At 41.5% G+C, this 27,016-nt stretch overlaps 1 protein-coding gene across 2 annotated transcripts; it reads left to right on the top strand.

Moving 5' to 3' along the window:
* The first annotated feature begins 1,814 nt into the window (after nt 1-1,814).
* smurf1 (SMAD specific E3 ubiquitin protein ligase 1) lies at nt 1,815-24,813 on the top strand. Of its 2 annotated transcripts, none has more exons than XM_061710884.1 (18): nt 1,815-2,085; nt 13,752-13,790; nt 13,905-14,013; nt 15,800-15,933; nt 16,039-16,104; nt 16,194-16,269; nt 16,392-16,603; nt 16,690-16,774; nt 18,465-18,611; nt 19,382-19,607; nt 19,711-19,814; nt 20,155-20,269; nt 20,344-20,522; nt 20,629-20,766; nt 20,872-20,992; nt 21,075-21,276; nt 23,103-23,187; nt 23,272-24,813. In XM_061710884.1, the coding sequence occupies exons 1-18, from the start codon at nt 2,031-2,033 to the stop codon at nt 23,369-23,371; spliced, it is 2,193 nt and encodes a 730-aa protein (XP_061566868.1). In that variant the 5' UTR covers nt 1,815-2,030; the 3' UTR covers nt 23,372-24,813. The 2 variants fall into 2 exon arrangements, with proteins under 2 accessions (XP_061566868.1, XP_061566869.1); XM_061710885.1 differs by having other exon boundaries at nt 23,112-23,187.
* Nucleotides 24,814-27,016: the final 2,203 nt, after the last annotated feature.

Below are 27,016 nucleotides of genomic sequence, written 5' to 3' on the forward strand. Positions count from 1 at the left end.
AACCTGTTGTCATCAAGTTCAAAATGACCTATGTTTTTGTGAAGATGGTTAGGTTATCTTCAGTTCAAACACTTGAGATTTTCTCTTGCTCAGTTCTAAATAGAATAATGTTTATGAGTTTTACAAGCCTCTGTATCCTCTTTCTAAGTACGTTTCACAATGCACATTCTGAATGATTTATCAGAATCAGAATCAGAATCATGTTTATTTGGCCAAGTCAGGTTAAACAAGATAGGGAATTTGACTTGGTTATTTTCGCTCACTGTACAGTACGGTAATTAGACACATTTTTTGGGATTTGGGATTTTTAAAAATTCATCTTACATCCTCCTTTTAAGTACGTTTCACAGTGTACATTTATACGACGGAGTATTAGGCCAAACTAAGACAAAAGAAATTGGAAATTACGAGACTAAAGTCATAATAATATGAGAATAAAGTCGTAAAATTACGAGAATAAAGTCATAATATTACGAGAATAAAGTAATATTTTGATAAGCCGTAATATAAGTATATAAGTCGTAATATTACGAGAATAAAGTCGTAATATTAAATATATTATAGATATAACTTCACAAGATGCTCAATATTCCTCATTTTAACACAGGGAGAAGATGCTCTTCCTGTTAGAGTTCTCATAAATTATATTCTCATAATATTACGACTTTATTCTCATAATATTACTTAATTCTCATAAATTACGACTTTATTCTCGTAATGTTACAACTTTATTCTCGTAATGTTACGACTTTATTCTCACAATGTTACGACTTTATTCTCGTAATAGTAGGACTTTATTCTCATAATATTACAACTTTATTCTCGCAACATTATGACTTTATTCTCGTAATTTTACAACTTTATTCTCATTATATTATGACTTTATTCTCGTAATTTCCATTTTTTTTGTCTTAGTTTGGCCCTAATACTCTGTCATACATTTTGAATGATTGATTTTTTTAACCCTTGTGCTGTCTTCGGGTCAAGGGAGGGTGGGAAGGAAGGAAGGAAGGAAGGAAGGAAGGAAGGAAGGAAGGAAGGAAGGAAGGAAGGAAGGAAGGAAGGAAGGAAGGAAGGAAGGAAGGAAGGAAGGAGGAAAGGGAGTAAGGAAGGGAGAAAAAATGGAAGGGAGGAAAGAAGGAAGTAAGGAAGAAAGGAGAAAAGAAGGAAGGAAGTAGGAAAGGGAGTAAGGAGGGGAGAAAAGATGGAAGGGATGAAAGAAGGGAGAAAAGATGGAAGGAAGGAAAGAAGGAAGTAAGGAAGAAAGGAGAAAAGAAGGAAAGCAGTAGGAAAGGGAGTAAGGAAGGGAGAAAAGATGGAAGGAAGGAAAGAAGGAAGTAAGGAAGAAAGGAGAAAAGAAGGATGGAAGTAGGAAAGGGAGAAACAGAAGGGAGAAAAGATGGAAGGGAGGGAGAAAGAAAGGAAAGAAGGGAGAAAAGGAAAGAAGGGAGGGAGGAAGGAATGGAGAAAAGGAAAGAAAGAAGGGAGGGAAGAAGGAAAGAAGGAAAGAAGGAAGGAAAAGCAAAGAATGTAATAAAGGAATGAATGACGAAAGGGAGGTAGGAAGAAAAAGGAGTAAAGGAGGGTAAAAACGGAGGAAAAGAGGAAAGGAAGAAGGAAGGAGAGAGCATGGCAGGAGGAAAGAAGGATAGAAGAATTGGGTCATTTTGACCCAATTCAACAAGGGTTAATTCGGTATTTCAACCACACAGGCAACAATGCATGAAAACCATTTCTGAGTCCATCGCGGGCGCGCGCACGCTCTCGGGGGCGAGCCCGCAGCGTGAGAGCGTGACGTCAGACGGCTACGTGCTTCAGCCTGCCTGAAAATGTTCTCCCGTGTTGTCGGATTTCCAGGGAGGACCGCAGCACTTTGCGGGGAAATAATGCCTTTTCATCCGTGACCGACACACAAAGCGAGCCGCATGTTTTTTTAACCGAACTCTCCACAGTCCAATTCGGCTGGAAAAGCTGTGATTTTTGGGGCGACTTCAACGGGAAGTTTGCGCGATCCTTTCCCCCCCGAAGTGATGTCGAATCCCGGGAGTCGGAGGACCGGGTCCAGTATCAAAATCCGGCTGACAGGTAACAAAAAAAACACAAGAAACACCGATAAAACCCGCGTCCAGTGCATGTTTTATGAGAAGCTAGACTCCGTTTTGCCTGTAACCCCCTATCATAATCTGCTGGTGTTAATCCAGCAGCACGGCTGGTTCTTGGAGGGGCTGTTTGCCCAAACATCCGGTTTTTGTGTGGCCAGCAGAGGTGCTAGCTGCTAGCCGGCGTGCTAACCCCAACCCCCGTGAGGACAGGCTCAAATGAGTGTTTTAATGACCGTGAAGGTGGGGAACCCTCCGCCGGGGCGAGGTCCCCCGCCAGCAGGGCACCGGGCGGCCGCGGAGCCGCGTTCCCCGCCTGCAGAGGCTGATCTCCGGCCAGCAGCGCCGCAGTTGACCGCTAATGCCTGATTTATGGTTCCGCGTTAAAGCGACGGCGTAGGGTACGCGGCGACGCGTAACGTACGGCTGCGTTGGTGTAACGCGGAACCATAAATCAGCCTTAGTGAACCTGGCTAGCTGCGCCCATACGGGGGGTGTCGTGTCTACAACACCACGTCCTCCTGATGGAGATGAATGTTGACCTGTGGGTCTCTGTGAGGGGCATTTATGTGTGAATGTGACCAGAGGTGTCACAAGTATTCACATGTATTACTCAGGTAGAAGTATAGATACTAGAGTTTAAAAATACTCCTATAGAAGTTGAAGTATCAACTCAAGTTTTTTACTCAAGTAAAAGTATAAAAGTACTGGTTTCCAAACTACTTAAAGTATAAAAGTAAAAGTAATGTAAGGGGGAAAAAAAGCCATTAAGTACAAAAGCCATTGAAAATGAATGCATCTTAGAACCATATATGTGTACTATTGAGCATTTACATGTGTTTCAGAGAGCAGGAGATATGATGACTAGTTGCCTATAAGTATTGTAATGGTGCAAAAAGTCAAACTTCAGAGGCATGTTATCATTTATCCTAACCTTTATTGGAATGTACATCCAAGTTTAGTTGCAGGAATCTGAGGATGTAAGAACAAAACTGGACAAGAACATCTGAAACAACCACAACCAAATTCACTCTATCCGGATAGTTTTTATTAAAGGCCGAAATGAAATAGAGTAACAAGGCTGTTTTTAAAATGTAAGGAGTAAAAGGTACAGATAATTGCGTGAAAATGTAAGGAGTAAAAGTAAAAAGTCGTCTGAAAAATAATTACTCCAGTGAAGTATAGATAACCAAAATTTCTACTTAAGTAAGGTAACGAAGTATTTGTAGTTTGTTACTTGATACCTCTGAATGTGACTCCATCACCAGTCTGGTGTTCGGCTGCAGCAGGATCCTTCAAACTTCAATGAACTGCACAGATTATGTTCAAAATCAACAATAACATGCTGCCAGACTGTATCCAAAACATGTTTAATTTAAGACAAAGCCATTACAACCTTAGAGGGGAGAGAAGATACAGGAAATCAACAATCAGAACCAAGAGATCATGAGATGCTACAGTGGCAGCGGTGGATGGAATAAGTTGGAGAGGGATTTGAAATTATGTAGAACCTTAACCTTATTTTAAAAAAACATTGAAAAGAAGGATGATTTCTCTATATCAAATTAATGAGCGGTGATGCTTGCTATGTTGATTTGGGTTTTCATTTAATTGGTGATTTGATTTGATTATTTAAGGATGAAGGAAACATGTAGACTGCACCTTTTTATTTTTTTATTTCTTGAGGAATCTTTGTTATCCCCATGGAGGCAATTTGTTTTACTGGCAGTCTTATCTCTTACTTCTTGCTTCTATTTCATTACTTTAAATAATCTTTCTGAGGTTAGGTAATAAATAAGCTTTGCTTCAGCCTACACCTTTTTCGGTCTAGATGTTATTTGTATATTGGAAACTTTTTTGTAATGTTTTCTTTGAACAGTGTATTCATTTCCTTGTTGTCATTTTTATTCTTTTTTTTGTGATGTCATGACCGAAATAAAGTAAACTAAACTAAACTTATTACCGCTCACAAGTTGAACCCCTCTTTCGGTTTCACCTAGATATTTGTTTATTTTTCTGGGTCACAATCTCCTCGTAGGGCATGTATTAGTCCCTCCTTCGTCTCACACACAAACACACGGGTGGGACAATGGTTGTTACTGTAACTAATGTAACAGGCATCTGGGGGTCTCTATTCAAATGGTAATTGAAATGCGGGGGCTGATCCAGCACACACACTTTACTTGCTTTCTAGCAGACTGGATATTTCTTAATGTGGATTATATGGAGTAGTGCTGGAGAAAATGACAAAAATTTGATTGTAATGGGTCGTGGTAAAGCAGATGAGCCGTCCCAGACGGTGGTGAGATGAAGTGGTGTCTGGAAATGCCTGCCACATTATTTCATGCTACATGATATTCATTTATCTTTCTACGTTTCTCCTTGTGCTGAGCTGGATTATAGGAAAAAAGTAGAGCAGGAATACAATTGGGGAAAAAAAAAAACACTCACAAACTCAGCTCACATATTTATATATTCCACAGTTTACACATTGACTACTGGTTTGGCTGTTTAGGCCAACAAAGGAAGGGCAAATACCTGCCTTTGGTTTTAAAACTGATTACAAGCGTTACACTTGGGAACAGAAGACAATTCTAGTGGACGATTTTCATGGAATGAATAACTGAATAATTTTTCTGTTTTATTTTCTTCATTTATAATAGTTTAAGCATTGTATTGGTTTAATCTTTCATAGCTAAGATGAGAATAATAGTTATTTAAGCTATATCCACTTTTAATATATTTTCACTTTTAAAAGTTAAACTTATCACCTACACTACATTGAAAGATTTTACCATCTGAAATGGAAAATGATTGGTCTGCTACTGACCCCATTTCAGTTTGTAAAAACAACTGTTGAATTCTAATGTGAATAAACAAAACTCTAAATATTCAGAAACAATGATGTATTTGCATCATTTTACTTTATTTGTGAATTGTTCTGATATGTCATTCGTATCCTTCCCTTATTTGCAAAGCTTTAATCATGTGACCATCACTGGCAGACAACATAACAATAACTTAACGTAACAATATTGAAAACGACAACGTGTAGACGAAGCATTAAACCTACTTTGTCGTCCTTGGTACCAGCTGTTATCCAGCCACTGTCTGTGTTTAATAAAACTTCGAGTGCCTGCATGTGCAGGAAGAAAGCAATTATGAGAGCAATCTGCATCAAAGCTTATTTCCAGCTGAGGTTTTGGCCTTTTTTTGGCATGTGTACATCCCCAGTCAGCATGGAAGAGTGTATAATAAGCTTTCGGTGGTGTAATGTGGATATTTATTGACACAGAACTGAAATAATACTCTGGATATGGATTGGTTTTAATTTGAAATGGCATTTTGGAATGAATAACTATTGTGGAAACGAGAGTAAAGATTGAACTTCTGTTTCCCTCTTGTGCAAAGATTTCACATGAATGATAAAAAAAATAACTTTGAGCCTTAACTGCTTATGTCTTACCAAACTTGACTGTTTGAGTTGGATGCTGAATCTGTACATTTTAGATCTGAGGTCTCTGGATCCATCCTCAGTCTTGTTCTCAAGTGTTCTTAGGCAAGACACGGAAGCTCACATTACCCCCACTGAACCGGCCACCGAGAGTTCATGGACCCAGTGCTGAGCCCAGATAAATGCTGGGGGTCTCGTAATCAAAACCCTCCAACCTGCACCACATTAATGTGCAGAACATGATGATCTGTTGTGCCAAACCCCCTAAAAAAGAAAAAGCCACAAGAAGTTGCTAATAACTGTTTTGTTACAAACATAACAAAGAGCCTCCTGACATTAATAGATGCTTATAGGAATGAATTTGTCAAATATTAGATGTCAAGCACCTTGAAACAGTTGCTGGCAATGATTCTTAACTCAAGTGTGATTAAACCGTAGCAGTGGAAGTGGCAAAAAAGATGTCACGGAGGCCAGTCAAACTGAAGGCTGGAAAAATGGAGGAAAATATAGACCATTTATCGATATCAAGTACATCAGTGTTCCTCAGGTTCAGTCCTCGAGGGCTACTGTCCTTCACGTTTTAGATATTTCTTTCTCCTACACAGCTGGTTCAAACAGATCACCACCAGCTTGTCATAAAGGACTTTTTCAGGTCAAATAATACTCTGGTCATTTAAATCCGGTGTGTTGATGCAGAGAAACATTCTAGACATGCAGCGCTGTGACCCCAAAGACACTGAAGTACACAAAGTGTGAACTTGGAAGTTTATACTTTGTGAGTTTCACTTGCAAGAACAAACGTGAGAGGGTGAGAGGGTAGAGTTTGACCTGCTGGAACAAATGCACATGATCTAGGGGGGCTTTCACCAGCTGTGTTTCATGGCCTTTTACAGGGCTTTGGCTGGTGGTATGTGTCCATTATCTGGAATGGCCTCACAACAAAAGTTTTAAGGCACTTGGACACGACTGAGAAAAGTCCCTGGTTTGGGTTAGGTACTTTCAGTGCAGCAAAAAATACCGGTGGGTGTGAGTTGAATTAAGGCTGAGTTATGGTTGAACTTGTGCATCAAAACGATGCCGTGTCTACGGCATGTGGTACGCGTCGACGCGTACCACACGCCGTCACTGACGCCTTCACTGAGGTGCACCTCCCAAAAATTGTAACTACGCGTCGAGGCGACGCAGACCACACGCTGACGGAGAGGGCTGTGATTGGTTTGCTTGGTAGCAACGCATTTCCGGTTTCCGGTTTGAAGTCGTGAACTTTCAGCGCTCTTTTCTTCGTGTATGTGTGATTTTATTTTTTTATTTTTTTTTTTTTTTGTTTTTTTTTGGGGTTTTTTTTTTTGCACAATAGTTGTCCTTATCTCTTTGACTGTGACCGGAAAAAGTCAGATAAACCATTCAGGAAAAGATCGCAAATTAGCGGTCACGGGGGGTACTGCACCGCGGCGAAATGGAGTGACGGAGAAGTCCGAAGGGTTCACAACGGCGTCGCGGTGACGGCGTGTGCACGCCGTCGTTTTGACGCAGAACCATAACTCAAGCTTTAGTGCTGATTTGGGTTTGATGTAGCCAGGAGATGACATGCAGACCTCGGTGGTCCCTTAAAGTTTAGGTCTCCTCTTTTCTTTCACAACTATCATCATGTATGCAAACACACCGAAGACAAAAGCAGCAACCACTGCAACTCTGTCCTCTGTCCTCTTTCTTTAATGTCCCTTAGTCATCCTTTTTTATTTATTGGCAAACAGCTACAGTGGTGCATTACCATCACCAGGCGGGTTTTAGTTTGTTAGATGAGCAGAACCTGCGAGGGTCACCACCGTAAGACGGAAAAGGAGGGCACCCCTATTACACTTCTAACCTCCTCCCAGACCCTGCACACTCCATTGGCCCAAACATCTCTGAAATAACCTTTGTCTCAATAATTTGCATGAAAACACATTAAAACTCAATTCCGTTAAACAACAAGAGAAGTATTTCTGAAGAATGGGTGGCATAATGATTAACCCCTTTTTTGTTATTCATATTGTTCAGCCCTTTTTGGAAAGTGTGCGAGTGTGTGCAACCTTTGCTGATTATTTCGGCTTAGATGTAAACCGAGGTTATAAACTGCGGGTGCCCCGCCTCCACAGGTATGATTGGAATTCTAATTGGGTGAGGAATGTGCACGGAGCCAATGTGAGCGCTGTCCTGTCAGGCTGGCCAGCTCTGTTTAGTCTGTCAGACGGCGATTGTTTGGCCTACATCAGAAAGGCCTGTGTGTGTGGTGAGGATACAGGCAAGTGTGACTCTGGAGCACATTTCACAGACACAGTTGTGTTTGTGTAGACGTTTTTCTGCTGTACAAAAAAGGTTATTGTTATGTCTTCCTGTATCTGTTGTTATTAGTATTACTGTCGTTCTTTTAAACATCTGTGATAAGCTGCATTGTAGCTTAAAAGAGATCTTTGTGTAAGAAAAGTTGAATCGGCCCTAAAATCAACTGGTTTTGTAGTTGATTATCGCTGACAGCTGACCACTCAGATATACAAGATTATGTACGGGACAAATTGAAACACAAGAAATGCGGCCCTGAAAATTACTAGAGATTTTATTGGAGGGTTGCATGTGAAAATGCAAATGTCAGCAACATTCTCTGCAGATTTCCTGTGCAGATTTTGTAGCCAGGTCCTTAGTAAGAAGTCCACAAGAGTAATCAAGTGGGGCATTTGCTATATGCTGTAGTCAAAACAAAGCAATTTCAACAACCAACTTTTTGCTTAATGCCCTTTCTCCTGCATTTCTGCTTAGGGGACACTGCATAAGATTTCCAGCTGTGGGAACATCTATCCAGCTGTTCATATTTTTCCATCTGCGTTGGATCCGTGCATGTAACATACTTACAGATTAGCAAACCAAATCAACCTGTGGATAAGAAGAAAAGTTTATATATTGTTAATGGAGAAAATCCCTCCCGTAATAGTTTTATAGTATAGTTTTATCACGATGTGTGATGGGCAAGGTAATGGCAGCCTTGGCTGACAGATATCGCTTTAGTCATTGCCCTATAGTGATATAAAGGTGACTTCTGTGTGTGCAGCAAACAGGGTGAAGTTGACAGTCACTCAGAATACACACCGAGATGTAGATCAGAAATGTGGAAAAATGGAGAACTGGGCAAAGTTTAGGGTGTGTGTGAATCTGTCGCCTTCAGTGCAAACAGAAAGTAGAGCTCTTCACTTTCAGAACTCTCCTCTGTCATCAGGTGTTCAAGGTTGACAGAAGCTTGATTTTCATTGGTGGGGGTCCAGGGGAAAACCTAGACTGCTGGAGTTGTAACAGCTCTGACCTCCTCTCCCCTTTCAGCCGTTAACTACATCGCGGTACTGGACACCAGTAGGATCCATTGACTTGGTGAACTAAGAGTGTTTTCTCACTGGCAGTGTTTAGGTTGCCCTAAGGAACTCTGGGCATGAGCGCAGGTCAGTGGGTCAGGTGAACACAGCTGCACCAAGACTGTTTTGATGATCTGGTCTTGGTACGGATGAGCAACAGAAAGTCATGCTAGCAGCCTCAGACAAACAGCTTCAATTTATTTACAAACTGTGTAGATTGTAAAGCTTTATTGGAAACGTGACACTCTGCCAAACCTGATATTGACCAGCGACAGGACTGACAGTTGTCATGTAACTTCTCGTGTAGTGTTTGGACTGGAGTTAAAACACTTGTGAACACAAACTGAACTAACTGAAAAATGATACTGTTTGCTGAACACCAATAAATAAAAGTTGAGGAAGATGTCACAGAAGAAGAAAAACCAACTGAAATGACAAAATCAGCACTGTCTAGTTGAGATGGTTGCTGCCTCTGTTTCCTGTTTGCAGTGCAGCGGTGGTGATGAATTAGAAAAGTCTACTCGTACTCAAATGTGACAGCAAGATGGCTGAGCAGTGTCATTTCCTGTCTTCAGTAATGTAACGAGTGAGTGTATATGTCCGAGTGATCCGTCACAGAACCAACGCTGATTTTTAGACATTAGTTTCCAATAGAGCCAGTGGTGCGTCTCACACTGAGAAGATGAGCGATAGAAGCTCACTGGTGGTCCTGACAGTCCATTGTTGGCTTAGGGTAAGATAAATGAAATAGGGGATGGATCCAGGATGATGTGGCAAGAACTAGGGGCGGTGATAAAGCATCTGTTGATTCAGTGGAATGTGATGTAATGAGAAAATTATTGATGCATCTTGATGCAACTATGTTTTTTCCTCACTCGATACAACTGTCTTCCTCTCCCTTTTGTGGAAACTTGGTACTTTAAAAGCAAAGTTTTGTGATGACCCATAATTATTATTTTATATATATCTTTTCTTAATGAAACAATTGGAAGAAATGTGTCATGGTAGCTGGGGCGTTACATTTGCCGACATGTGCATTGTAACAAACTGACAGGAAAAGAAAAATGTGCCTGCAGCAGTACACTGGTAGTAAATGCAGACGTCAGCACATTCTAAGTTACTGAAATAACCTTAAAAGAAAAAAAACAACTTCTAACCAACATCCTGCTGTTGCATACAATGAACAATATCATCCTTCAGACACAACAGAAGTATTGCGAAAGCAAAATGGATCGTTTCATATCCGTGACTTTGGTTTTGGGGATCACCGTGTCACTAGAATTTGACTGTGTTTTCAATTAATAAACAAAAAATCAATTATTGGGAGGGATGGTAAATTGCTTCAGAATTGCCAACAGCTGCATCTTCACGCGCCTAAGCGTTGATATAATCCCCTACACCTCGAGAAAAAACACTTGCTGCTCTCCAGGAAACATCAGTAGGTTGGCATCCTGTGTGTGTGTTCGTGTGTGTAATTGCAGTTATATCTTCATTATAATTTTCAGCTGTATTGTATTTTTTTTTTTTTTTTTTTTAATATCATTCAGCGCTAATATCATCATTGACCTAGAATGCCTTGTGAATATAAAGTGTTGTCGGGCTCTGCATACCTGAAAATGTCTAATGATTTAAATAGTTAAACAATTTCACATGTTTCTCAGCAGCGTATTTAGTAAGAGAGAGTAATTGACTATATTAGGTCTCAGATGTCTTATTGGTCTGGGTGCCTTTTGAACAGTCTCCAGTACTTGTGTATTTGTGATATTTTGGATTGTGAACAGTCAGGAATGAATTCAGGGACGTGGTCATCCCAAGACAAAATGCTGCAAATAATTAGGTCAGGAAGGAGAAAAGAGGTGTTTTTGTTGATATATGAATGGAGGTTATTGTGCGAACCCGCCAACTGCTTGAATGCGTCAATGGTTCAGCAGGATAATGTTAATTTTCTCATGAAAGCCACACGTGCTGTGCAGATTTTGGTGCCAGCCAGATTGAACACTAGATTAACTAAGGATAAAACCAGGTTGCGTCAGGACAGCAGGTGACTCGGGGTTCTCTAAAACAGAGGCCCGTCCAGCGGGATGTTGGTTTTCATAGTTTCTGGTTTTGGAAAAATAATTTGATCAAACTCTGTGGAAGAGTCTGGCATATATTCAGTGGAGCTGATCGAGGAGAAAAAAAATCTGGAGAGCTCGTATCTTCTGATTCTGGGAAGAGATTTGAAGATTAGGGTTGAGGATGGTACAGTCAGGACGGTAACAGGAAGAGTTCCTCTCTGAATCAGGAGACAGAGGTCTGACACACAATTCTTCTGTAACTGCATTTCTTTCATCATGTCTGAATGAAAGATGAGGTTTCAATGTGGAATGTGTGACTCAAAAAGAGGAGGAATGGAAGAGGCTGATGGGGAAGAGGGAAGGACATCCTGCAGCCATTCTCCGTGGGTTAATCACAGGAAATAGCGCCAGCTTTGCTAGACATGTACGCTACAACAGTGACCACTTCCTAAACCATTAAATACCTGATTAATTTCTGTAGATGACTACAATAAAAGCAAGACTTCAAAAGACATTATAGTTGATGGCCTCACTATCAGGAGTCTTATCCATGTGTTACTGCCAGTAAGCACTTATCTTTGTTCACTTCCCATAACTTTTGTTAAAGGTTGCTGTTTTACTATTATTGTCATGATTAAATAACCTGCTGGTTGCTTTCTTAATTACTCTAGTTATTGTTTAAGGACCAGAAATCTTCCATTAACTGATTCAAAAGTCTGAATGCTTTTAGAAATGCCTTCACACAAGAAACACTTATTTGATCTGCACCATAACCTTGTGGTCCCCCCATGGGACCACATTATTTTTATTTAGTCTAAACTGAGGTCGGAGGAGTGGTTTCACACCTGTTTAAACAAAACCAGACTTAAAAGTCTGAATCTCTGGCTGAGGCGAGGTCGTTGTGAATACCCCAGAAGATTAGCAGAACTAATGAACGCTTGTTTGTACTAGTGCACTAAAACAACACGTACTTTGACAAAATTCTAAAAATCTATTCTTATTTCTCATAGAGGGATGTGGTTTTCTCATGTCAAATTGTTTGAAAGTTATCCATCAATCCATCCATGTCTTTCTTTGTTTGAGTTGTGAGGACAGCGGCCTAAGTAGAGACACCCAGACCTCCTCTCGCTCTTCCAGCAGGACACCCATTTGAGTCCAAGAATGGCTCGGCTCACGAACGTAACAACGTCTGTGTGCTGAATTAGGGGGGACAAAAGTTAATCAGCACGCTATGACGACACCTTGATGCATCCAATAGCAGATAATCTGATGAAGCACAAAGATGGAGACCGTGAAGCACTGCCTTCTGAGCTCTACAATATGAGTTTAAGACATTTTGTGACATAAAGAGGAAAGCTCTGGTGTGGAAATGCATCTCCAACAACTTGGGCTTTAAATATGTGTTTTTAAAAAGCCATATAAAACATGATTATTGTCCTTTTCGAAGGGATGATCTGCACCAGTAACTCCAAATTGTGTACTGTTTTGTGCTTGTGGTGTTCTCCCCAGAAAGCTGTTGAACTTTCCAGACTGGTGTACAGTTGCAGTCTTTGAACAAGCCCTAAACTCTCCCAGCTCCTGTTTCTGTCCGTCCCACAGCCTCATTTTCTTTGCAGCAGTTCATCTTCTCGTCGCCATCAATACTTCTGAAGCCAGATCATTTTTTTCTGTCAATTGCAAAGGCGCAGGGTGCATCTATGTGTGCAACTTCAAAAACTAGATAATATCTGTTAACCACTTCCTGTAAAAAAATGTTGGTCAGTCGCTTAGCAACTGATGCCCTACATGGATGTATTTTATGGTGGTGCAGCCATATCACCTGTGCTGGGAAACCAACCTCAACCAGCTCATGCCACGTCCCGTCTGAAAGGTCTATAAGGAAGAGGACGGCAATCTTGTGGAGGAAACTCCTTTCAGCTGCTCGTATTTGCTGTCTTGTTCCTGTGGTTATTATGACCTGCCGTTGGTGAGCATAGGTTAGGGCAGGAACGTAGGGCCAGCAGTAGGAGAGGCTCGTCTTATCTCAACCTTCTCTTCGCCATAACAAACCAGTTCAGAGTCCGCTCTGCTACGGCGAGCGTTGTTCTTCAGAAATGTTCCTTTTGAAGAGAACGAGTGCTGCTCAGTCATAACATTTCTTAACAGTCATTTTGACATAACTTATGACAAAGCAATAACACTTATTCACCAGTTATGGGGTGTAGATATTAAAGTTAAGTTATGTCTGAGCAGTTTTCAGGTGCATTATATGTCACTAACACAAATATGCAGCTTCTTGCCTTCCTTTTCATTTTTAAAAATTAGCTATGGTTCAGTTGTTGATATTGTTGTTTTTTTTTAACGGTATTGTATCTGAGTTCACCTGTGAAGACGATGCCAGTCATACACAGCCATCACAAAATACACACAGCTGCAATTTCAGTCTGAACTTTGACCCTGCACCCTCAAAGACGATATCGGCACGGCGCCTCCCTGACTGTGGGCGTCCTATGTGAATGTGTGTAGTGATCCTAACACTAGTATATAGTTTACTGCTCACTCTGTCTGCATTTTTCTAAGTTGTTCTGCTTATTAGCATCCTCTGGCATTCATATATTATCCCGACCAGCATGAGATGTTTTAATATTTCTGCGTAGCAGAATTCATTGTAGCAGCCTACACACTGATATTAGCCACATATTTCTGCGCGTGTGTTTGGGTGGGGGGCGTTGTTCTTTATTTTTTGTCATTTATTTATTCATATCTGTTTTGTCTTTTGCAGTATTATGTGCCAAGAACCTCGCAAAGAAAGACTTCTTCCGTAAGTTATTGTGAACTACTTTTTCTCCATGTAGTAATCTGTTGTAACAGAAAAGCTTAGATGTTGTGTTTGAAGCAACATTTCAAACTCATTTTAAAAATTGTGTGTCCGCAGGCCTACCTGATCCATTTGCTAAGGTTGTGGTGGACGGGTCGGGCCAATGCCACTCCACAGACACAGTCAAGAGCACACTGGACCCCAAATGGAATCAGCACTATGACCTGTGAGTTTTCCCCAACTGTTATTCCTGTGTGGTGCCACAATGACATTATAGATATAAAAATGCTCTTTTCCATGTGCTGTTATGGCAGGGTTTTAAGGAATGCTCAGTTTATCATGCTTGGGACATGAAAATGAATGACTTACTAGAAAAGTTTGGTGTTCTTAACAATATCTGTAATAATACCAGGGTTTTGAAAACCCTGAAATACTATTAATGTGAGGATGGACCCTAGAAAGGAAAACACTCTTGAAACACCATCTTTGTGTCTTTCTCTAGATAAGTCAGGCCTGTTTCACTACACTACTTTCAGAGTTGGCAGATTGCTTATCTGTTCATATTAAACAGCTCACTGTTTTTATATTCAAGAGTTTTGAAGAGTTTATCTGATTGATCTGTGACAGAGGTCAAACTCGACACGACAACGCGATCTGACAGTGACTCAGTCGTTCCACTTGTCTCTTAAACCATATTTCTTTAACAATTTCTCTCTGGAAATGAGGCTCGTGCAAAACTCAAGTTGGCTGAAATTGGTCAGAGGGAACGTACGATCAGTACGGGTCAGTACGATTTAGATACACGAAGAGAAAGTCAAATTATTGCCTTAGTCCGACTGATATCAAAGTTTTAAAAGCCACCTTAATCGGGCTGTAGTGGAACCAAACTAAAGTTCTTGAAATCGAGGTATTATAGCCAGATAATGCGGTTCTAAATAGAGGTATTTCGGCATACGCAAACTACAGTAAGCCAATCTATTGACCGGGCTGGGACGGCCCCTTACGGAAGTGGGAACACAGTAGCAGCAGAAGAAGATGAAGACATTGCGTGCATCTTACGTGCAGCACGACCAGGGTTCGTATGTACAAAATGTACAGAGTTGCTGCATTGTTGGCATCCATATATTTGCGTGTTGTTGTCCTCCTTCTACGTCTGCTTCAGAGCTTCTGCATTTGTTTACTAGTTCTAACTAAACGTGAACGGGTGTGTAGAGTCAAACACACCTCACTCAATAATTCAATTCTCTTCCCGCCCATGTTTACTCGGATTTCTCAGAAACCCAAGTTAAATCCTTACCTCGATTATTGCCAATAGCTCAATTTAGATGCTGATGTAACCGTACTGACTGTCATTAGCTCCGTGCTTTGTGGATTCACACTCTGGGACTCCCTCCATCACGGTGTCCTCACCTGGTTTGTTGCTCTCTTACTGGGTGGTAGCTCGAAATACTGATTCCATGGTCATCTTCAGATATTTGGTTTGTTTAAGATCCATCAGCTCCCAGATGCAACGGTCTTTGACGAGTCTTTGACGAGTCTTTGAGATGTTCACACATAAAGATGCAGAATTTTGACTTCCTGCTGCCTGTTGATTTGTGGTCTGCTGGCCCTGTAACTAGCCTGAAACCATGTAGTCGGAATGCGTCCTAAAACTTGACTTTAAAAAAAAAACAATGTCATATACCCACGTCTAATTTAAACCTTACTACAGGCTTGTATTTGTGCTGTAGAAGCTACTGATCTTTCTCCTCTGTTTTTGGTACATTTCTGTGGTAGCGTCACAGCCTTGCATATACACTACAGCATTTTAAGTCATTTTTGGGGGGGTTGTGTTTATGAAGACTTGAGATAATGCTGTGTTTTTAAGGGAAGTTAAAAAAAAAAAAGAATATGATTGTATTGGGGATATTCTGTTTTCATGTGGACATAGCCTGATATGGTTCTCCTTGGCTTCACATGTGTTACAAAAGCTTGAACAGAAAGATAGGGTGAAAACGATGTCATTCTTTCAGCTACATTGGAAAAACAGACTCCATCACCATCAGTATATGGAACCACAAGAAGATCCATAAACGACAGGGAGCAGGTTTTCTGGGCTGCATACGACTGCTTTCCAATGCCATCAGCAGGCTAAAAGACACAGGATGTAAGTTTGATTTGATTTTTATTTTTTAAGTCTAATATGCCTTCAATTGCGGGATTTTTCCAGTCAAAAATCTACATTTATATTGTTGTTCCTTTGCTCCTCCAGACCAGCGCCTAGATCTATGTAAGCTTAACCCCTCGGACAGTGATGCAGTGAGGGGGCAGATCGTAGGTAAGGCTGGACACCACTCACGCGCCGTCTCTTCATTTGCACCCTCACTGCACACTGTCATCTCTGATTTCTATTAAATTAATTTCTAGTGAGCCTACAGACGCGAGACCGCATTGGCAGCGGCGGCCCGGTAGTGGACTGTCGAGGACTGTTGGAAAACGATGGGTCAGTCCGACATCAGAAAATATGACACTCGGTTACCGAGATCAATATTGAGTCCATGTTATTTTGGATCTCCAACTTGATAATGAAAATAGTTCTTGTGATCTGTTCTTCACGTGCGACAGGCCTGTTTTTGAGGGCTGTTTTAGTGAAGAACCGCTGCCGTACTCTGACCCCACGGGTGCTGCGGGGGGCGGGAACTGCCGGCTGGACTCACCGGGTCAGGAAAACCGTCTTCAGACTCAGCGGATCAGAGGGCAGGACTCCAGAAGTCACGGCCACACCCCCCAAAACAGACCTCACGGGAGTCAACCCCCAGACCTGCCGGAGGGTTACGGTTAGTCGAGAAGTCCAAGTTTAACCAGCCTCCACCCCATATGTAGCGCTCATAAGCTCACGTTTCTTGTTTGGTTCCTAAAACAGAGCAGCGAACAACAGTACAAGGCCAAGTGTACTTCCTCCACACACAGACAGGCGTCAGCACCTGGCACGACCCCCGGATACCACGGTACGATTACACGTCACGCACCCAAGTCCAGGCATAAAGGAGTCTACAGAGAAACTGGGTTGTCTCAGCAGAACAAATTACCCATTTACAGCACCCGCTGGCACACTCGCCCGTTACTCCAAATATGTTGATCTAACACTCTTAAACACCAGTCAGATTCTGTTTTTAGACAAAGGTAATTAATTAGTCGTGCTGTCAAGGGATTATAATTATTTATGACTTTTAATTGTGTGATTTTGTGCAGTTAATTTTTAAACTCATTATGTTCATGAAAATATAGTTAATATAAATGTACAAACATTTTACCAGTCAGGTCTTTCCCTCTTTAGTAGCTGGTGTTTGGGAAGTTGTAGCTGAGGAAAGTCTCCACACAGAGGTGCTTAAATTATTTATAATCAGCCTTCAGACATCCTTTTGGGCCCAGATTTTAAGTGTTAGTCTGCAGTTTGGTCAGGTTGACACAACGTATTGTCCAAGTACAAGCAGCTATGAGGTTAGATACACCACAGTTAGGAGCTACAGGTTTTGGGGATTTTACAATACTTAACATCACAATGTAACTGGATAACTGAACCAATGCTGTTGCTTTTTATCTTTATATTTTTTCTCTCTTGGGAACCCTCCTCTGTAGTTCAGGGGATGACTTGAGCCTCACCCACACATAGCGGGACATGCGGATTTGTTCGCCAGCTGAAACCCAGTACAAGCCGCAGAACTGACAGGCTACCAAAGAACTAAAAATGTCCAGATTGCAACACCAATAAATGGTGAAATCCCAGATTTTCAGCTCAGCTGAAAATCCCATCCGAGTCTGAGTTGTTTTCTTTTTCCTTTTTTTATTTTTTTTAGCAGGTTGTGATCAATAATGCAAAAGCACTTCACATAACTCATAACAGCGTCTTAAAACAACAAGAACTGACAAAAAAACAAGCCAGCAAACGTGTGGCTAAGAAGTATCCACAAACCCTTACACAACAGTTATAGCAAAGAACAGTCAAATAAGACGTAGAGCCACCCAACATAAGATGCTTTGGTACACCGTAGCCTGCACTGCTGAACGATTACCGACACAGAAAACCCTGGTTTTATTAGAAAACTCTGACATTAGTCTGAGTGGAGTGCAATAACGGGCAAAAGCAAAATTACAACGGACAACTTTAATGCTCATCAAAACAAGAAACCCCGGTATGGCACACAGCAAGCCAACAGTACTCAGTAGTCCAGCAGAATAATTTAAAGTTCATCAGTCTTTAATCCTGTTTGTTCACGCAGCTCTCACCAGCGCATAAAAGCCAGTCCAAAGTTTATTCTTCTCCGGTTCTTTACTCAGATGCTTTTTGTCCTGTTTTCTTGCCAAAGAGTAAGAACCAGTCCTGGATTTCCTCTGACCTTGTTTTCCCTGCTTTCTTCGGCCTCTCTGTCAGACTGAAAGCACAGTGACTGATGAACTGGGTTGTAGATGTTGTGACACGTCTTCTCATTGTGACAGATTTACTGTCGGAGGGATTCTCAAACCATAATTTTAAGGTGGAAAGGTTCTGCAGGGTTGCTTTAACTTTGACAGCACGAGTAGTTGCATGTTAACTCTTAAAAGATTAACTGAAAAATGTATGAAAGCCAGTCTCTCACTTCCCCGGTGACATGGGTGATCAGAGAACTACCCGCTGACGTGTTTGTCCCTCTGGTGCAGGGACCTGGCCAGCGTGAGCTGCGAGGAGCTCGGCCCACTACCGGTGGGCTGGGAGGTCCGCAGCACCGTGTCGGGCCGCATCTACTTTGTGGACCACAACAACCGGACCACGCAGTTCACAGACCCCCGTCTCCACACCATCATCAGGTGGGCCCTCTTGAAGTACTAAGTTAATCTCCACCTGAGTGGATATCGGCATCTACTAAACAAGTAGCTCCAAGAATGAGACGATTTCTGATGTTCACTGACTACCTTTACATGCAGTTAAAATTCGGGTTATTGCTAATATTCCGGTTACTGAAACATTCGGAATATTCCGTTTACATGGTAATTAATCATTCGGGATATCTCGATCAAACCAGCGACGCACGGAGAACGTCATGACGCAATTCCCGTCATTTCCGCTTCTTCTTCCTGTATCCAAATTCAAAACAAATGCTGCTTCACGCTACTTTTGGTAAATCTTCTATCCCGGTACTTTCTACCGTCTACAAATGCCAAAATGTTCATATACTTTTTAAATTTATAAAATGATTAGTTTCCTCCTCACTCCAAAAGTGTGGCGATGTCTTGCGTTTGTCCGTGTTTAAAAGTACGTCCTGGACTCAAAAGACGAAGATTCCTTGCAAACAGAGCATGCGCAGAAAACAAATTCATGTTCCATTTGGTGTTTACATGACCGGATATTCCGGTTTTAAAAGGAGTAACCCAGGGCTCATATTCGGGTTTTTAAAAACCGGAATATGAGCAAATTCGGGTTATTCAAAGGGTTTATTGGTGTTTACATGGCCGTGCAAATTCGGGTTATTGCCAATATTCAGGTTTTAAAAGGGTTATTGATGCATGTAAACGCAGTCACTGCTCCTCCGACATCCCTCCATTTTTGTCACATCCTCTCTGTGCTTCTTCTCCTCCAGCCATCAGTCCCAAGTGAAGGAATCCTCCCAGGCCCCGCAGATGGATGTGGGGGTGGAGGAGGGAGGTGGTGGAGGAGTGAGCAGCGGAGGAGGTGAAGGAGAGGTGGCGGCGCGCTACGAGAGAGACCTGGTGCACAAGTTGAAGCTCCTCCGCCACGAGCTGTCGCTGCAGCAGCCCCAGGCGGGCCACTGTCGCATCGAGGTGTCCCGGGAGGAGATCTTTGAGGTAAGAGCTGCAGGTGATCTGTATTTATACGGCTGCTCAACAGTTCAGCTCGGAGCCAACACGTTGTTTCTTATGTATTCGTGTTTCTACGTGTGTTTTATAGGAGTCGTATCGACAGATCATGAAAATGAGGCCCAAAGATCTAAAGAAACGGCTGATGGTGAAGTTCAGGGGAGAGGAAGGGTTGGACTACGGAGGAGTGGCCAGGTAACGTGTCCGGGTAGATGTGCATCTGTAGCTTTTCCCTAGTCGATGGTGCAGACTGGTGTTTACTTAAAGCTGCTTTCGCTCTGTCAGCTTTTTATTTTTGCCACAATAATAATAATGAAGAAAAAAGGAAATGACTTTTCCTGCTAATTCTGGCTTGTGCTTCTGCTATTTAAGAGCTTTAAGTAAACATGTGTCTTGGACTACAGGAAGAGGAAAATATTTTTCAAATGGATTTTAAAAAGCTTGCAGTTGTGATTTATAATTTCTAGTTGTAAACTGTATCTGAATACCTGAGTGGCTTCTGAAGTTTTGTCAACAATGTTGTGGTTGTTTTTAGGGAATGGCTGTACCTCCTTTGTCATGAAATGTTGAACCCCTACTACGGCTTGTTCCAGTACTCGACAGATAACATCTATACGCTACAGATCAACCCCGACTCTTCCATCAACCCCGTGAGTTCACACAAATAAGCCTATTCCTTCTGGCCGAGCAGAACCGTCTGACTTTGTGTCTGTTTCCGTCTAAGGACCACCTGTCGTACTTCCACTTTGTTGGACGTGTGATGGGCCTTGCGGTCTTCCACGGTCACTACATCAACGGGAGCTTCACGCTGCCCTTCTACAAGCAGCTGCTCGGCAAACCCATCCAGCTCAACGACCTGGAGACCACTGACCCCGAGTTGCACAAGAGCCTCGTCTGGATACTGTGAGTGGACGCACGCCGCGCATAAGTCAGGGGTTTTCAGTAGAACCCACCCTCACACTGCGAGGGCTCCCATCCGTCTTACTTACTTCAACGTTCTGTGTTTTAGAGAGAATGACATCACTTCAGTCCTCGATCACACGTTCTGTGTGGAGCACAACGCCTTCGGAAAGTTCTCACAACATGAACTCAAACCGAACGGCCGAAATATTTCCGTCACAGAAGACAACAAGAAGGAATACGTGAGGTAACAGACACGAGTCTTCCGTTGTTTTGGAGTAAACTAGATGGAGTTTAAACATTTCTGACACGTTTGCTGGATTGGTTTTAGTATGTCTACTGTGTGTTTCAGACTCTATGTGAACTGGAGGTTCATGCGTGGAATTGAAGCCCAGTTTCTGGCCCTGCAGAAAGGATTCAGTGAGCTGATCCCACAGCACCTCCTCAAACCCTTCGACCACAAAGAGCTTGAGGTAGGCGTCTTCGCCTCTGAGAAGAAATCCATGTTTACAACCAGCGAGCGACGCTAATCAACCTTTCCTTCTATCTGTCCAGTTAATAATTGGTGGACTTGGGAAGATAGACCTCGCAGACTGGAAAACCAACACCCGCCTGAAGCATTGCACAAGTGAAAGCAACGTGGTGCGGTGGTTCTGGCAGGCCGTGGAGGCCTTCAGTGAGGAGAGGAGAGGACGCCTCCTGCAGTTCGTCACTGGTTCCACCCGGGTCCCCCTACAAGGGTTCAAGGCGCTGCAGGGTGGGTCAGGCACCGGTTCAGACCACACACACCACCAACATCTGTTTCACTTATTCATTTAGAACCTTAATAGCACACGAGCCACAGAAAACTGCATTAAACCTCCAGAGGAAGTGTAACAGCATCCAAGCAGAAGATTGAATTAACACTCTAAAATTAATTTACAGTCATGTGAAAAACAGAGAGCACCTTCTTTCCCTTCCACACTTCTGTTCAGGATATTAGAATAATATGGACTTAAAGTACTAATGCATATTTTTAGCCATTTAATTTTTAATCTCCGGTAACTCAGGTGCAACTATCCATTCAGCATAACTTCAAAAAGGTAATATGTAATTATGCCAAACTGAAAAAGGCTGATATTTAAAGAAAAAAGAGAAGATACTGCCAAATGCTGAACTCAGTGAACTCATTCAAGTGTCTTCAAGTCTTTTGTGATTGATTGGCTGAATTCCTGTGGGATTGAACACAACTTGGAGACCACGACTTTATGAGGAAATTCTGCTGTATCTTATGTTGTGTACTCTCACAGTTCTCCTAACGTAGTTATTATGAGACCTAGACTGTGTCATTTATTTACCACAACCACAAAATAAGTACATCTCATAATTCACTAGATAATACAACCACTGCTTTATCTATTTTGCCACTTACTGAACAGAGTCCAGTCACATAATGAGGCACCACCCTATTATAACCCGTATTATGACCATTACAATCCTGCATCGACATAAATTCTCTTCCTGCAGAACGCATTAACGGTTTGTTCAGATGGCTGCTGTGTTTTTCTCCAGGAGCCAAATTAAAAAAGAAAATTGCTGAAATGGGGAAACAAAAGTATAAATATCCTTAAATCTAGCTGTGTGTGCAGGAATGGAGGATGATGTGTTTTAAAACAAATCTGCATCAGTATAGTTTACTATTGTGTTTGGTGAAATGGTCCTGTTTAAGTTCTGGATCCTTAAAGGTTCAACTCACCATCATATCAGTTTGAAAACTCAGAGAAGATGTAGAGGAAAATCAGGATTTCTGCCTCATAGCTCCTTACACACCGAACCCTGTTAACAATACTAGGGCACTTATATTCTGTGCTCCTAATTGTATACAGTGCCTTGCGAAAGTATTTGGCCCCCTTGAACTTTGTGACCTTTTGCCACATTTCAGGCTTCAAACATAAAGATATAAAACTGTAATTTTTTGTGAAGAATCAACAACAAGTGGGACACAATCACGAAGTGGAACGAAATGTATTGGATATTTCAAAACTTTTTTAACAAATAAAAAACTGAAAATTTGGGCGTGCAAAATTATTTAGCCCCTTTACTTTCAGTGCAGCAAACTCTGTCCAGTGAGTTCAGTGAGGCAGGGAATTACTCCAAATTTACTTCTGAAAAAGCAGTTATGCAATGCTGCAAGTAATCCTGGACACAGATGTTGAGACTGTGATGAAGATGCATGTGGCACCTTTGCGTTTTACAAATCCACACATCTTTGCAACAATCCAACCTTTGTCTTCTGGGATTAGTTAGAAAAGTTCCAGACATCTTAATGGCTCTAACTAAATGTCATTATCGTCTTTATTAATTTGCAGGAGTAAACAAGTGCTGATTCTAGTTACACTTTCTCCTGGATGACGCCAGAATAATCTGACACATCTGTGAATTAGGGTTTTCACCTGTATTTCACAAAAAAAAAACTTTGCAGTTCTCAGTTAAACTGTTTATTAAACTTTGAGTTTTGAAAAGAGTTATTTTTTTGTTTTTACAGCTTGAAAGTACTCAGTGTCCCACATTAGAGCAGTGATAACTAGAATGTATGTGTGTAAGGCTCTACAGGTTCTGCAGGACCAAGACTCTTCACCATCCACTTGATAGACGCCAACACAGACAACCTGCCCAAGGCTCACACATGGTAAGACCTCATCAGATGCACCTTCTTCTTGTGGCTCCACTTTTTTAAATGTAAGGTGACTAAAAATGTGTTTTTTGCCTCCAGTTTTAACAGAATAGACATCCCTCCATATGAGTCTTATGAGAAACTTTATGAGAAACTGCTGACGGCTGTGGAGGAAACCTGCGGCTTCGCCGTGGAGTGACGAGCGCCCCGCCAAATCAAGACACAGTCACATTGCTTGCACTTGCACACGACTATTTTTTTCATTTTACATGAATGAACATACACAAAAAAAAACAACAGCCAAGCCTCACGACCACCCGTACAGTATCTCGTTAACTGTGCACCACCAAACTGTTGGGGGGCTTGAAAGGAGGAAGCACAGCAAGAAGACTGGAGAAGGAAAAAAAAAGTATTTTAAAAGTTTTCAACTGTTTTGGAGAAGCATTTTTAATCTTTTCAGTTTTAACAAGCTATGATGTCATTCTTCAGAATGTCTAACCACAGCAAACTTGACTCCACTCGAGTCTCTGGACAGGATCAGCCAATCCCTGACGAGCTGGTCCACACGGAGACTTTGGAAACCAGATTCGTGAAGAACAAGAGCGGAGAACAGCCGTCTTTCTCTCTCTGACAAGCTGACCGATTGACGAGAATCCATGCTTCATGTTTAACCACTGTCATGCGTGTCTGTGTGCATGTGAGAGTCTGAGAAATTTGTATGCGAGTATGTATTTGTGTGAGTGTGCGGCGTCAGGCATGGCACTCAGTTACGCTGTAAAAATGATCAAATGAGCCTGATCCTCTGTCTGGTAACTTTGTCTCTTACGTTTGTATCTGCGACCACTCTGATTCACTCTGATATTTTATTATTTATTACTCAGCGATTACTGACCAAGCTGCTAAATGCTCTCCAGTGAGCTCTCACTAATCTCTTAATCGTCCCTCTACCAGAGTTGAAGGGTCAATTCTCATTCAATTCAAGTAATCCACAAAGTGGGTTTTATTGACTTTTGTTACATTTTTTTAACATTCATATTTCTGTGCAGAAATACTCTTTGTCATTGTATGAGAATTATTGGTATTTTGATGTTTCTAAAATACCAGGTTACATTTGTTGAAGTAAAAGGGAAAGTACTTTCCCCAGCCCTGTTCAGAAAACCTTACTCAACTGATGTTATGAAGATGTCGGAGGATGTGTCCTTCATATTTTTCTCTTATTACAACAAAATGAGCCTCAACCGTATAAAGAAATTACTTTAAGGTTGCATTACCCATCTTTGGTTTTTTTTTTATGTTCATTTTAGTCTGACAGTTTTTGGGGGAGTTTTTTTTTCTTCCCCACGCCTAAATTTTAGGAAAAGGAGTCATCATCCTTAAGACAACCATGAATGAGTCTCTCCAGTTATTAAAGCTCTGTACAAGAGAATGAAAAACATAATTGTTGAACAAGCAACATGAAAAGATTTGGATCTGCCGTAGATTGAGGACTGTTAAGCAGTATTATTTCAATCTGCATTTTCTAGGGTCTGACTTCACTGTGTAATGAATGCAAAAGTATTGTAACTTACAATGTACTAAACATTTATGAAAAAATATGTAAATAAGATTATATTAAAAGAAAATTAAATTGCAAATACAAAATCTGTCTTGTGTTATGATTCTGTTTAAATCTTTTAATTAACAGATAATAGATTTTTCTGATGTCATTAATGAAGGTTTGTCAGGTAAGTCACACTACTAAATGAGTCTGGTAAATCAATGCTTTAAAACATCCAGGCATAGTGGAAATACAAATTAAACATTTCCAATGCAATTTCATGGAAAATATCAGCTCATTTTGAATCTGATGGCAGTATGTGGTTTAAGCATCGTCTTGCTGAGGTATGCAAAGCCTTCCCTGAATGACATGTCCAGCTGGAAGCATATGTGGCTTTAGTCCTCAATGTACTTGTCAGCATTGAAGGTGCCTTTCCAGATGTGTTAGCTGCTCACACAATAGTCACTAACGTAACCCCATACTGTCACAGCTTTTAAACTAAGTGCTGATAACAAGCTGGATGGTCCCTCTCCTCTAGTCAGCAGGACATAGTTTCCAAATAGAATTTCACATTTTGATCAATGTGGCTGCAGAACAATTTCCCATTTATCCTCAGATCATTTTAAATGAGCTTTGGCCCAGAGATGGTGGTGTTTTTCTTTGCGTGATCCAGCTCTAAGCTGCATTTGTCGATTGCAGAGTGAGCTGTAGTCACAGATGGTGATCTCTGGAAGTGTTCCTGAGCCAATGCAATAGTTTCCTGTAGAAAATGCTGTGCTGCCTGATCACGAGCATCCAGTTTTCACCTTTAGCCTTGTTCCTTGCTCAAGACATTACTCCTGATTTTCTGAATCCTATGATATTATCTCATGTACATGGTGAGATATTGAAAGTCTTAATTTTATATTGAACATTTTTCTGAAATTGTTCGACACTTTTTGTTACTCACCCGTGCCCTAATTAGTTGTAAAATGCTCTTCCTGTTTTCCATTTCTGCAAAGTAATTTTCTTGCATTTTTTGTGCTATTCCAGCTATTTTTTTTTTAAGCGTTAAATTAAAAATGAACAAAACATTTATATAGCAAAATGTCAAGTTTCAGCAATGAATATGTTGTTTTGGTTCTCCTCAAAACAAAATAGGTTTATGAGATTTGGAAGTATTTTCATTGTGTTTGGAATTGAGGTTTTAACATAGCAACATAGTTTTGCAACACATACCAGTGGGGAGAACAAGTATTTGATACACTGCCGATTTTGCAGGTTTTCCCACTTGAAAAGCATGTAGAAGTCTGTAATTTTTATCATAGGTACTCAACTGTGAGTGATGGAATCTTAAAAAAAAAAAAAAAAAAAAAAAAAATCACATTGTATGATTTTTAAGTAATTAATTTGCATTTTATTGCATGACATAAGTATTTGATACATCAGAAAAACAGAACTTAATATTTGGTACAGAAACCTTTGTTTGTAATTACAGAGATCACACGTTTCCTGTAGTTCTTGACCAGGTTTGCACACACTGCAGCAGGGATTTTGGCCCACTCCTCCATACAGATCTTCTCCAGATCCTTCAGGTTTCGGGGCTGTCGCTGGTCAATACGGACTTTCAGCTCCCTCCAAAGATCTTCTATTGGGTTCAGGTCTGGAGACTGGCTAGGCCACTCCAGGACCTTGAAATGCTTCTTACGGAGCCACTCCTTAGTTGCCCTGGCTGTGTGTTTCGGGTCGTTGTCATGCTGGAAGACCCAGCCACGACCCATCTTCAATGCTCTTACTGAGGGAAGGAGGTTGTTGGCCAAGATCTCGCGATACATGGCCCCATCCATCCTCCCCTCAATACGGTGCAGTCGTCCTGTCCCCTTTGCAGAAAAGCATCCCCAAAGAATGATGTTTCCACCTCCATGCTTCACGGTTGGGATGGTGTTCTTGGGGTTGTACTCATCCTTCTTCTTCCTCCAAACACGGCGAATGGAGTTTAGACCAAAAAGCTCTATTTTAGTCTCATCAGACCACATGACCTTCTCCCATTCCTCCTCTGGATCATCCAGATGGTCATTGGCAAACTTCAGACGGGCCTTGACATGCACTGGCTTGAGCAGGGGGACCTTGCGTGCGCTGCAGGATTTTAATCCATGACGGCGTAGTGTGTTACTAATGGTTTTCTTTGAGACTGTGGTCCCAGCTCTCTTCAGGTCATTGATGATCCCTCACCTTCCTCATGATCATTGATGCCCCACAAGGTGAGATTTTGCATGGAGCCCCAGACCGAGGGAGATTGACCGTCATCTTGAACTTCTTCCATTTTCT

Source organism: Cololabis saira, chromosome 21 (genome assembly GCF_033807715.1).
Source record: "Cololabis saira isolate AMF1-May2022 chromosome 21, fColSai1.1, whole genome shotgun sequence".
NCBI lineage: Eukaryota > Metazoa > Chordata > Actinopteri > Beloniformes > Belonidae > Cololabis > Cololabis saira.

Excerpts from the sequence above, each read along its gene's own strand:
- smurf1 (XM_061710884.1), top strand. The coding sequence starts at position 2,031 with ATGTCGAATCCCGGGAGTCGGAGGACCGGGTCCAGTATCAAAATCCGG. Across the intron at positions 16,105-16,193 it reads AGTGAGGGGGCAGATCGTAG|TGAGCCTACAGACGCGAGAC; the intron begins GTAAGGCTGGAC and ends ATTAATTTCTAG. Across the intron at positions 20,993-21,074 it reads TCGACCACAAAGAGCTTGAG|TTAATAATTGGTGGACTTGG; the intron begins GTAGGCGTCTTC and ends CTATCTGTCCAG.